General features: G+C 35.4%; 1 protein-coding gene across 1 annotated transcript in view; it reads right to left on the reverse strand.

Moving 5' to 3' along the window:
• Nucleotides 1-396: 396 nt before the first annotated feature.
• Nucleotides 397-14,268, reverse strand: part of LOC145247221 (uncharacterized) — a gene marked incomplete at its 5' end in the record, with an annotated part of 38,705 nt that continues 24,833 nt past the window's right edge. The window contains one exon of the mRNA XM_080108848.1: nucleotides 397-534. Coding sequence (XP_079964974.1) covers nucleotides 397-534 — 138 coding nt within the window. The remainder of the gene's footprint in view (nucleotides 535-14,268) is intronic.

Below are 14,268 nucleotides of genomic sequence, written 5' to 3' on the forward strand. Positions count from 1 at the left end.
CAGTCTTTTGGAGCTTAAGGGTTCGATCCTTAGTACAGGCGATGCAGAGAATACAATCACAAATGACTTAAGACTTCTACACGATCATGGCTGATGGGACAAGAGAAAGCTACCTATGTGGATTAAATAAATGGTTCCATTTGAAAATCCATGCAGATTCTCAAGTTCGACAAGGTGCATATGAAGAATTTCGGAGATTACATCGGCAGAAACGTTGTGAAAATAACATCTAAGATGTGCAGCAATCATGAATAAAATAAAAATCTTATTTGTGCTACACAATGACCAATCATGCAGGATCCATCTGTCCACCTTTTCTGATTCTGAACTTTTTCAGACTCTTTCAGTCAGCAGAGTGAACTTAGGAAACATTGAAGAAAAACATTCTTTCTATCTCTATTCTGTCTCTTGTCCACTGGATGCTCCAGTATTGGCGATCTTCGTCTGAAGATAACTTTTGGTCGACCTTTGACAACCCCCAAAACTTTCAACTCTTCCATTTTCCTCACTCGGATACTGTCCAACTTTCTGCCACTAAAATATTTGTTGTTTTAAAAGAGGTTTTGTTTTTCTTTTGAGATACGTTTTCGTTTACTATTAATTTATATGCATCTCACATCCCTAAAGATGAGAATAGTCGTTTAAATAATATAGATAATAAGAATTATCAATTTTCATCGGAAAAATTCTGAAACAAAATGATAATTAAATTCAACATTCTTTCAAAAATGTCAAAACTTAAATATTAATAAATGCATTATTTTCACGTTTATGATCGGTAGTCTGGAATTCTGGCAAACTGAGTTTGTGGCATGGTCCCTGGACTTGGTTGAAGCCATCGTGGAGCATCTTAGTGTATAGTCAAGAACCATGCCAACATTTAATATGAATTGGTGTATAAAAAATAGGTTTTGGCAAAGGAAGAAATTAAAGGATGGAACATGGATGAAAAATGAAAAATACAGAAGTTTATAAGAAAACATTCTTATATGAGAAATAAAAATATAAAAGTTATTTCAATGTCAATAAATGTTCATAATCAAAATGTTCATTGTGTGAATATGTGCATATTTGAGTATTTGGCAGCATGACATTTTCCATGTGTGCGCGTTAATTTTGTTTTTGTAGTGCATGTGTAGACATGTACGAGTAATGAAAGACTAGCTACGTGTCATTGAGTTCTTCTGCCTTGCCATCCCGGCCAAATGCTGGGAGGCGGTATTGAGTATGCCTTTTCGTTTGGTTGGCTGGTAGAGAATCTCCTAAACTGATTTTCTTGACCAGAATTTATGGGAATTTCTAAGTTCACACTGGCTTACTACTTTCGCATATAGGTGTTACTTTTTGAGGTTTGGTAAGATTTCTATTGGCTGAAAATACTTTGCTTTAACACTTTCATGTTAAAAGCTGTTAGCGTTAGGAAGTGAGGAAGAGAGTGTATCAAAACAAACCTGAGAAGAAAAGGGTAAGCAATTATAACATTTGCGTTTTTAGCATTCGTTTGAATCGCATCTCGATGTCTAATCTCATGGAACTTCTTTCTGTTAAAAACTTATCTTCATATTCGAAACGAAATGATAATTAAATTCAACATTCTTCAAATATTTAAAAACTAAAACTTAAAAACTAAAATATTAGTATTATTTTGCGTTTAAATCTGGAATTCGAATAATGAGTCCGTTTTGTTAAAACTGCATATTCAAATAATGTTATGAATTCTGAATTAAATTCATATGTCTAGACAATGATGAAGGTTTCCATGACAGGTAACGGAAGTTACGAGTAAATTTTATTCAGATTTCAATAAACAGAAAAAAGAAAGCGAGTTATTGTAGACGCTCTTGTCATAACCGAAGTATCTAATTACCACCAGTCAAGATCAGCTTGCAGTTTTCCTCATGTTTGAAGTCAATTCACAGATTTTAGCATCACAAAAAGATACAAGCAACATCAGCATTATTGCAACTGACAAAGTAATCACAGACTCTGAATTCCAGGAATAAATTGTGAATAATAATAATAATAATAATAATAATAATAATAATAATAATAATAATAATAATAATAATAATAATAATACAATAAGACAATATAACGAATAAGCATTACAGGGAATGAAGAACACCGAAGCTGCATATCTACAAGTTCTATACCCCCCATCACGCATCCCCCCCCCATTGTTTCATCACCGTTCCCCCAAAATCCCAAAAGATCCTAAAGGAGGTAAAAAGGAGAAAAAATTTAGCCATGGCATGGATCGACTACAAAAAAGCACATGACAAGATCCCCCAAGCATGGACAATAGAATGCCTAAAAATGTATAAAATACCAAGTGGGATCACCAACTTAATAGAAAATGTAATGAAAACATGGAGACTGGAATTGACAGCTGACGGACAACACATAACAGAAATTAACATACAAAGAGGTATCTTCCAAGGAGACTCACTATCACCATTACTGTTCATCATAGCCATGATGCCCCTGAATAATATTCTGAGAAAGTGCCAAGCCGGATACGAGTTCTCTAATACAGAGGAAAAAAATGAACCAACTGATGTACATGGAAACGTTTTGCAACGACCCTTATAACAATAATAATAATAATAATAATAATCTATATCTATCTATCTATCTATATATCTATAAAAGTGAAAGTGTCTGTCTGTCTGTCTGTCTGTGTTTCTGTCTGTGTGTTACGTTGTCGTATCATAAGGGATATGAGTGTTTATTGCGTCATCTCTAATAATGGATTAGAAGAGATGACGTGTTATATTATATATTTATGTTGTATTATAAAGGGAATTGTGTGTAAGTGACATGTATTTTCAGAACCTACCTCTGCTTCTTCGATGTTGGACCATCTGGAATTTCTCGTCCTGGAGGGAGACTTGGTACCTGTTTTTGGATGAAGATTTCCTCCCCCCCCACAGTGAAGAGGAGGAGACAACGAGTAGCCATCCGTTCTCTTCTGAGTCCAAATCAAATCTCCATGATTCAGCTAACCTGATCACATGACTCGCACGCAACCCAATCAGCTGATCTTGACTTCCGGTCAACGTGTCTGCACTATAACTCACCTCTTCCCCCCCTCTCTCTCTCTCTCTCTCTCTCTCTCTCTCTCTCTCTCTCTCTCTATTCCTTAACATGTGTACGTTTTTTTCACGTTCTTTTCCTCCTTCGCGGTACGGTTTCGAGCCTGCTTTCCTACTACCACTTTTTTTTTTTGCTCAACACACACCTCCAAACACCCGAGCAACGCCGAGCACCCATGCTAGTATCTATAAAAGTGAAAGTGTCTGTCTGTCTGTCTGTCTGTGTTTCTGTCTGTGTACATTTCCCTACACAATAACTCTGTCAATTTTCAGTCTACAGACTCGAGATTTGAGATACAGGTTATTGTGATTTGGGAAAATCTTTGTAATCCGTTTTCGGTCAGCAATTTGGCTGTTCAGGGGTCAAAGTTCAACGATTTGGCCTTTGAGAACTCTACCAAACTCCTCCGCCAATTTTGGGTCTAAACACTTGAAATTTTAGGTATAGATTCCTTGGACATAAATCTAACTTAATAACTTGATTTGAGCCCAAAACAATAAATGTTAAAAGGTCATAATAGGGGTCAAAGTTTTAAAAAATTGACCGCTTCAGTCTCTACCAAATTACTCAGACAATTTCTGGTCTAAACATTTGAAATTTGACATAAAGAGTATTCAGAGATAGGGCAAGCTTTTTAATCAGTTTGGGTCGAAAATTTGAGCTACCAATATATAAATGTATGTATGTATGTTTGCATGTCTGCCTAAAACTTTCGACAGAAGCGACAGATTTTTACAACATCAGTATCACTTTGAAGCTCGACCCTTCAGACGACAAATACCGAAAAATTGGCTAAAACATTACTTTCTTCGCCCTCAACTGGACACTTTTCTACAAGGAGGGGTCGCTTTTTTCGCCAATATTTTTGAAAGTCATCCCTCTTTTCGATTGTCTAGCCTTAATTTAAAACTATGTCACTTCCGGTTTGGCGGTGGTCATAACAGCAAAGACGTCACGCTTTTTTCCCGTTCTTTTCCTCCTTCGCGGTACGGGTTCGAGCCTGCCTTCCTACTACCACTATTTTTTTTTTTTGCTCAACACACATCTCCAAACACCCGGGCAATGCCGGGCATTCATACTAATAATAATAATAACACCGTTTGAATTCATACAAAGGACAGAAACAGGGATTCTCTCGTCAAGTATATCGTATGCGATGGATTTGTTTGTTTTTATTTACTTATAAATGAGTTTAAATGTGTGCATCATCGTAGTCATCATGGTCATCAAGGATACTGGTGTTTGTATCAGTTTTCGGTAGAAAAAACTCTAAGTCTTGACTGACAATCTTTCTAGAGCTTGTGTCTCAATAAAAACACTGGTTGGTTGCAACCATAAACTCATCCTCCGTGGTAAGGAAGTACCGGTGTGACATTCAGTGGGACTAATCAAGTTCTATGGGCAGTTGAAGTGCTTTTTAGCTTTGATTGGCAGTCATCTAGAGATGGTGTCTTAATAAAAAGATTGAAGGAACCTCCAAAAATACAAATAATTCTTACGATGAATACAAATACAAATGAATTGAATCTGGGGAGGATTGCACCTTTCGTGCAGGACTCTGAGCCTTCCAGGTCAGAAGTTCAAATGGGCAGCACTTCTGTCACTGGAGTATCGTTTGCCCAAATTAAAGAAAATCAATTATTACACTGGTAGGAAATCGGCAAAGAAATCAGATGGTGTGAAAGAAAGTGGAACATGGAGGACTACAAGTTTGTAGTGGAATGTAAACTGAGAGCGGAATTGGATGGTCATACAAGAGGAATTGAAAAGGTGACACTGAGGTACTGGGAAGAAGGGCGTATGTTTGAAATGATGGAAAATAAGCTGATGAATCAGATAAGAACAATACTTAGAAAAGGATGGCTTTTGCCAGTTGAAATAGAATCGATCAGGAAGAGGATAGTAAACAGCCAATCGCACAGTGCATCAGCTGATGGCATTGAATATGCTGAAACCTTGCTCGAATCTGATTCTGTTAAAACATTTCGAGAAATGTCTCAAGAGTGGCAAGAGTTAGAAGAAGAAAACAGAAAAGACACTATGGCAATGATAGATAATGATATAGTCCAAAAGGAGGGGAATAAGTTACTTAATAATAGTGAGATTCCCAGTGCGGAAATAACAGATGATGAATTAAATTTGCTAAATATAGACTCAAAGAATTAATGAGTGAAAAAGGCAAGATTTGTAATTACAAGAATATTGATAAGACAAAGTTAAGGAATGCGACAAATAAAGTGAACAGGGTAATGAATAAGGTGTCACTGGAGAGCATAACATATGCCAGAGACATTTTGTAGGCAGGAGCTGTATTGGTTGGTGAAATGGTAGGGGCGAAAGAACCAAAAATGAAATAAAAAAAAAAAAACATATTAGAGAAGGAGAATAGATGGTGACCTGAAGAGATTGAGGAAAGATCTAGGTCGAATTCAGACAGTGGAAAAAATGCAAACAAGGAGAGAAAGAAGAACCGGATATATGATACAAACTGAATGCCTAGGGGTTTAATACTACTATGGAAGAGATAAAGCAGCAGATTATAGCAAAAGCTTCCATATTAGGAGGCATGATAACAGAATTTAGCAGTTTAATGACAACAAATTATTCAAAACAAACCAGCCAAGATTTTTTAGAAATCTGGAAGGAGGTGAAGCCAAAACAGTGGCTCCTAACCCTTAAGATGCTACAACGTTTTGGTCAAGTACATAGTCAAGAGAGACTTCCCATAAGATTGACGCTGACTGGGTTGCTAGAGAAAGACTGGAAGGGCACGAAGAGGATATCCACAATGTTTGTTGAAGATTTGAGAAAATAAATGAAGTTCATGCCTAAGTGGAAAGGACCTGATGGAATTCATGGGTACTGGTTGTGATCTTTCACAGGAATCCATGAGAGGCTTGCTGTTTCTCTGGATGATTGTGCCAGATACCAGAATGGCTTGTAGTGGGAAGGATATTGTAATAATAAAAAATTCTGCTAAAGGACCAGATGTTGAAAATTATAGACCAATTGCTTGCTTGGACTTGCTTTGGAAGACACTGACAACATCAGACGTGGTATCTTCCAAGGAGATTCCTATTCACCACTTTTATTCATAATAGCACTCATACTATTGACACATGTGTGAAGAGAGACAAAGATGAGATACCAACTGGAGAAGAATGGACCGAAGATAAGCCTCATGTTATTTATGGACGATCTGAAATTGTTTGGCAAAACAGAAAAGGAAATTGACTCTCTGGTTCAAACTGTACAGCAGTGAAGCGAAGACATAAATATAGAGTTTGGAATTTCCAAATGTGCAGTAGTTACTCTTAAACGAGGGAAGAGAGCAGCCATGAAAGGCATCATTTTGCTAAATGGTAAAAGATTAGGAGATCCTCATGCAGAAGGCTACAAGTACTTGAGAGTGCTTGAACTTGATATAATGCTTGCAATGAAATAAAAGAGAAGACAAAAGAGGTGCATATGAGGAGACTTAAGCTGCTACTAAAATCTCGACTGAATGATAAGAACCTGTTTTAACCATCAATTCATGGGTGGTTGCTGTAATCCGATACAGTGCAGCTTTTGTAAGATGGATACAGAAAGAAATGAAGAAGCTGGATAGAGATACACAGAAACTGTTGGTCAAGTAATTCTAATGTGCTCAGGCTGTATACCTCAAGGAAGGAAGGAGGAAGAGGGCTGACTGGGATTGAAGAATGTGTAAGGGGAGAGCTTAGAAGTGTTCACCACTACTTGGCTAACAGCCATGAAGTGCTGCTTTTGGCAGCCATAAAAGAGGAAGAGCTAGATAAAGATTCATTGGAAGATAAGCAGAAGTACAAGAAAAGAATTGAAGCAGAAAAGTTGACTAAGTTGGTAAGAATGAAACTTCATGGTCAGTTTGAGCGAGATACGAAGACACAAAAATGTCAGGACATGTGGAATTTTCTGTCTAAAGGTAACTTGAAAAGAGAAACAGAAAATCTTACATTTGTTACTCAGGAACAGACACTAAATACAAATGCAATAAAAACATCTATGGAAGGACTGTTCTGATAAGTGCAGGTTGTGTAGCATAGCTCTTGAAACAGTGGCCCATATTGTTAGTGCATGTTCTATACTTGCTCAAAAAGAATACAAACGTCGCCATGACAAAGTTTGTACAAATCTGCACTGGGGTTCGTGCTAAAAGTTTGGAATCCAAATGACGGAAAAATGGTACCAACATCACCCAGAAGGGGGTAGTGGAATATGAGGACGTTAAGATACTCTGGGATTTCATGGTTCAATGTGACCAAGAGATTACTGACAGGAAACCGGATATTGTAGTCATAAAAAAAACAAAAAAAACAATGAATGCAAATTATTGATGTGGCTTGCCCAAACGACATCAATTTAACAGGCAAGAAAAAATACAGAAGTATCAGAAACTGAGGGTGAAGATTGCTAAATTATGGAATAAGAAAACTTCCATTGTGCCAATAATCATAGGTGCACTTGGATAAATTACTGATGATCTTATGAAACAGCTGAACTCTTTGGGAATCAGATACAACATCACAGTACTCCAGAAGTCAGTTCTGCTTGGCTCAGCAAACATCCTATGCCAGGTGCTTTCCTTCTAATTGACTCTTTAACTATCCTCACTGTGTTTGGTGTAAGATCCTGCTCTTGAAGAAAAGGAAAACAGTGTAAAACATCACAATACTGTGAAGTTAGTGGAATGATGATGATAATAATAATAATAATAATAATAATAATAATAATAATAATAATAGTAATAATAATAGTAGTAATAATAATAGTAATAATAATAATAATAATAATAATATAATGGATATAAGAGGAATTTAGGCAGAAAACGAGGAAACTAATGACAACTCTACGTAAAAAGGAACAAAGGGAGAAGAGGACTGATAAATGTAGAAGGTGCAAAAAAAAAAAAGACTTCAAAAAGTATATATTTCAGAATATAGAAGGATTGATCATCACAGCAGGAGACGTCTTCAAGAATAATAATAATGGAAATGTCAAAATCAGAAAAAACAAAAAAAACAAGAAAAGTGTGAAGAGGAATAGCTAGATGAACGACTCATAAGAATGACAAAAGAAGAGAATCAGGAAAACATCTGAACATAGCTAAGAAAAGGACGCACCAACAGTAAATCTAGATTATAGACGAAGAGATGAAGCAATAAACCACATAATAAGTGAATGCAGCAAACTAGCCCAAAAGAATATAAGAACAAACACAACTGTGTGGGGAAGACAGTGCACTGGAAGCTCTGCAAACGACTGCACCTCGAACATATGGACAAATAGTACAAACACAAACCGGAGACAGTATTGAAAAATTAAAATCACAGAATCCTTTGGAACATGGAGATGCAAACAAATAAATTTATTTGAGCAAGAAGACCAGATGTCATAATAATTAACAATATTGTCAGTGAGTAATCGCTAAAACTGACTTGTGTGAAAACTCCTGGTGAGTGGAATAACAATAATAACAATAATAATTATAATAATATAATAATACATAATGCAACACACTGAAAGATACTTATAGCAGCAAGATACACTGAAAAAATCAACAAAACAGAAAACAGAGACAAAGGATAAGACGAGAAAAGAAAAGTGGGAAGAAAAACAACTACATGGAAGATTCATAAGGATGACAAAAGATGAGAATAACGAAAACAGCTGGAGATGGATGTGAAAAGGACACATAAACCAAGAAACTGAATCCCTAATAACTGCAGCATAAGATAACTCGATAAGAACCAACCACATCAAAGCAAAGATCAACAAAACAAGAAAACAGCAAATGCAGACACTGTGGACAAAGAGACAAAATGATAAACCATATAGTAAGTAAATGCAGCAAACTTGCCCAAAAGGGAATACAAGAACAAGCACGACCAAGTGGAAAGGGTAATACACTGGGAATTATGCAAACAACTGTATCTTGAACACACAGACATATGGTACAAGTATAAGTCAGCAATAGTACTTGAAAACGAGAATCACAAAATCCTATGGGACATGGACATACAAACAGATAAACCCATCCAAGCAAGAAGACCAGATGTCACAATAATTAACAAGAAAGAAAAGTCCTGTAAAATCATAGACTTTGGTGTTCCAGCTGACTACAGGGCGAATATCAAAGAAAATGAAAAACGAAGCAAATACCCATAACTAGCCAGAAAGCTGAAAGGGATATAGATGATAAAAATCAAGATAATAGCTATAATAGTAAGAGCACTAGGAATAATTCTGAAAAACTTTGAAAAAAGAATGGAAGAAATTGGAATCAGAGGAATGGCTGGAAAGATATAATGAATAATGATTATAGAGACAGATGAAATATAAAGGAAAACCCTTGAATGTGGAAACTAATACACATGAACCACATGTGCAAGTCAGACAAACTGCTGCAGAAGCAAAACATGAAGAAGCATTACATGGAACCAAGAACATTGAAGCTGCATATCTACAAGTTCTCTATCCCCTCCCTCACTCCCTCCCATTGCCCCATCATCGCCCTCCCCCCAAAGAGTGATACCAAATAGTCGAGCAGGATCAAGGAGGATGGAAAGACTGAGAAGAGAGCGCTGACCAGACCTCCGCTGGAAAAAGTGTGAAGATAACTGGGACCTTAGGAAGGCTTATTATCACTCAAATTCCAGTAGACACCAATGGCCGCTGCCAGCGAGAAATCAATGGTAAGAGGATGTTGTGATAACGCAAATTTATTTGCAAATGTAATCGAAGGAGGTAGAGAGTACTGAAAATCTGGGGAGGCTTGTTGTCACTCAGGTTCTAGAGAACACCACAGACTGTTTTCAAGGAGAGATCTTTGATGACCTGTGTAAAAGCTCCTTTTAAGCCAATAATAATAATAATAATAATAATATTTATAATAATAATAATAATAATAATATTAATAATAATAATAATAATAATAATAATAATAATATTATTATTAATAATAATAATAATAATGATAATGAAAATCAGAATTGCTACTGACAGCTGCATACAAAACAACGCAATCAGAATGAAGTACATAAGAATCAAGATAGACAAAACTCAGAATACAGTAAATGTAGACTCTGTGGACAAAGAGATGGAATGGTAAAGGAAATCATAATTGAAAAAAAATACTGATCCAAGCAATAAAACCAGTCAAGAAGGTAAAAACCTCCCAAACAGTAGATTTCGCCATCGTCATAAATCATAGGGTAAAGATGAAGGAGACTGAAAATCTAAGAAAATACACGAACATATGTGCAAAACTACTGTAATACTAATTATTATAGGAGAACTACGAACAATTCTAAAAAACCTTTAAAAAAAGACTCGTAATAATAGGAAGAAATAGAGGATTCACACTGATGAAAAGTGCGGAAGTCAACCCGAATAGCAAGGTGACACTGACTAACAACAGGTAAGTTGAAATGAAATTAACATTTCGTAAACATAACTAGAAATATAAATGGAACATACACAAGAGAACTGAGGTTGTTTGGTTTAAATATTGAAATGGCCTTTGAGAAAAATGAGACAGAATATAAGTTGTTTAGAGTTAAAGAGTTAAAATATCTTTCGTTATCTCTGCCCAAATAACTTACATGAAATAAACCTGCTACGTATTTTAGTTTCCGGTATAACGAAAAAAATACCTTTTTGACTTATAGGGAATGCATGGAGAGTGCATACCAACACGCCTGTTATGATAAGTATCTTTTTCTCCTCATTCTGTTTTTTTTTTCTCTGTCCCTTTTTTTCTTCCTTCTTTTCTTTACTCATTTTTCATTCGAGAAAAGCATCGTGCAAAATTAACTGTAATGAACTGAAGTGATTCCTAAGAATACTAAAAAGCAAATGTTTCTAATTGCTACTCTCTTTCTTTCTCCGTTTTTCCGTTGGAATTCGCTTTCTTCGTCACTTCGAAGGGGGGGAGAAAAGTGGAAAGCACTCAATGACTCAGCTTTTTCCATCTTGCTCATACATTTTTACACATTAGCAACAGTCAGGTTAACAGAAACCATGTGCTACTCACAGCTAAACATGTGTTATCAAGAATAAGGTCACCAATCTGTTGATGTAGTTCTTGGTTACATAAAAAGAGACGATTGTCGTTTAAAATGGCTCCCACCACAAGACTATATGCCAAATTACCGGAGCTTTTGAGCCATCGAGATTCAAATACTTTGATTCCAAGTTAAGCATAAACCAGAGAACGAATAAATCTCAGAAGTGAAAATGTTTTTGAAGCCGGTCACATGAACCCCAGAAATGAAAATGTCATGCAAGTGACAAGTTCATAAAGCAACACTGGTCTGGGAGAGAGAGGAATTTTGCAAACAAGTGATTGCTATTGCTTTGTGTTGTGGTGTGTCTATTCTACGGATAATAATCACTTATTATAAAGAGCAGGAAAATGTTTCTCAGCTTTAGCATACAAGTTATGCGCATGTTATGCACATTTGGTAGTCAGACTTACGTATAACGACACTCTTTTATTGTTGTATTTATTTCCATTAAATACCGAGTTATGTCTTTCTTTCGGACCCTCATGGGACAACTATGGCGGCGAGCAAAGTTAAGGATCTCAAACTATTGTCACCAACAGCACTGACGATGAGGAAAATTAAAGAACTCGAACCCTTGTCATCAACAACACTATTGAAGAAGTTTTATTAACAAACTTGAAACTTATGTCACCCATAACACAGGCGACGGAGAATTCTTAAGGAACTTTTATTCAAAGATCTGTAAAAGGATGCCATAATACGGACGACAAGGATTTTTTGTTTTTCACTCGAGCACTGTAAAAAAACCAAACAACAGCAAAATTTTTCAGCAGTTTCAAATGCTAAAAACAAAACAGGTTTTATCGACGGACTTGAAAAAAAAATCTTTCGGTTGGATTTTTAGCTAAAGTGAATTGTCATCAGTTTCTCTCAAAGAAGTTAGTCATTTCATTTTATTCCGACACTGTGTTAACTTTCAAGAGGAAAAGAATACATTATTGTTTTTCCTCACTAAAAAGAAAAAGGATCACCGTCGAAATTATGAATTTTTATTTTACTGTTAACTAAAATCCGACCATATAAAGTTTTATGTGAAAAACATACTAAAAAGTGAGTCCTTTTGCTTGGCGGAAAAAAAAAGGGGTTTTTACATTTTGCTTGCTTTCTTACGTTAGCAGGGTAAGATTTATAAAGCCGTACTTATAATGACATATTTTTGAACATAAGAGACTTTAAGTATACTCTGCTCGAATTGGTTAAATACCAAATGGATCAGAAGCTAAAAACTGAACAAAAATTTCCAAAGGAGCAACAATAAATAAACGAACAAAGACAACTAATAAAAATAAAAAATTGCATAAACTATAGGAAAAACAGAAAAACGCTGAAAAAAGACTACTGCAACAACTGCAAAAGAACGAGGAAAGACAGCAAATGTTTAAAGAATTATTACTACAAATATTGTCAAATCGAGTTGAAAATACCGAGAATAAACATTTCGCAAAATGCTATTTGGAATGCAATTGGCAATTTCACTTATTTACCAAAAGAGGATATAGAGGAGGATACAGGCGTATATTAAATAGATTGTTAAATAGGGGTATATTCTAAAAAACAGTTTGTCTACTACTCCAAAAATTAGGAACCACCAAACATAACAAGTTTGTGAATTATATACCGAAAAACAAGTGACTTGACTTTTGCTGAACTGTCAAACTTCTAACAAAACTATTTAGCCCTAAAACTTCCCTGTTCCATAAAAGGTGGAAATATCTGAACTTGACCAGAAAAACAAAGAAAACTTCTCAACGTTTGCATCAATCGTCGATAAACACTATGACGATTTCAAACTTTTTGAACTTAGCACAGCTAATTTTAAATGAATAATATTCATTGGTTAGAGATTACCCATACTGTTTTAAAACCCGTCTGGTTGTAATAAATTGGGCATAAGAGTTCACATTGCAGAACGAATAAAGGAAATAAAATTCGAGTTAAATCCAAAAGAACAAACAAACATGCCAGCACAAGTATTAGAAACTATATACAGGTAAAAATCTTGAATAAAAATATCAAATTACAATTAGACTCTGGGTCTAATTTGTTCATAATCAATTTGCATGCATGGAAAAGGTTGAATAAACCAACAATGCTAAAAAGCAACAAAACTGCGAGATCGGTGATTAGTAAAAAAAATTAAATTCGAAGGTGAAATTAATGCCAAAGTTACGTTAAAATTAAAAAATTGAAAATGTTTGTGTTAAGAAATGAAACAATTTATTCAGCACAGACTGAATACATGAATTTAATTTTCGAAATTCAATTATTATAAATACAGGGTGTTTCGATTTATAAGATTACGCATTTAAATTAACTTTGTATTCTCTACATAATCAGTGGACCCAAATGGAAGTCCCCCCAGATCTTATTGTGATAAACTCTAGGAGTAAACAAAACTTAAACCCCTGTGGCGTTATAGTTTGGGAGGGAGTGTTGTGGTGTGTCCACCCTACAGATAATAATGAACTTTTCCACTTACTATAAAGACTGGAAGAATTTGTCTCACTGTGTTAGCAAACAAGTTAGCACATTTGTAGTATTTACTTTTTTGTTCAATATATTTTGTTTCCACTAAATACCGAATTCTGTCTTTCTTTCAGACCCTTAAAAAACTATAACACTTTGATAGAAATCATGAGCACTACTAACCATCAAAATTTAAACACACAACTTGCAATCTACACTAATAACAATAATAATATCGTTTTTATCTTCCCTAAATCATACTGGGAAACAAGGGAATGAACTTTTCAATTATGAATTACAAAAAAAGGTTAGACTTGCTCCACACATGTGCAAGATTAAAAAACGAAGCTTCTTCCTGGCAGCAAGCCTCATATTTTTGCCTACCACCACCTTACACTCATTAACCATTATACTCGAGTTGCCTCCTAGCCTTAATAAGTGGTGACTCCTCTGTAAAAATAAAATCCACATTTTTACATAATTTTCACGATTCTGACGCATTTATTGTTAGACGTCCTATTATGGATTGCAACTGTTGCAATATTTTGGGACTTATAATGGGGTATGGTCCCTCACAGTTGGGAGACTCTATTTATAAACGCTGCTGTTGTAACCC

Source organism: Euprymna scolopes, chromosome 25 (genome assembly GCF_053919585.1).
Source record: "Euprymna scolopes isolate OS-2025 chromosome 25, ASM5391958v1, whole genome shotgun sequence".
NCBI lineage: Eukaryota > Metazoa > Mollusca > Cephalopoda > Sepiida > Sepiolidae > Euprymna > Euprymna scolopes.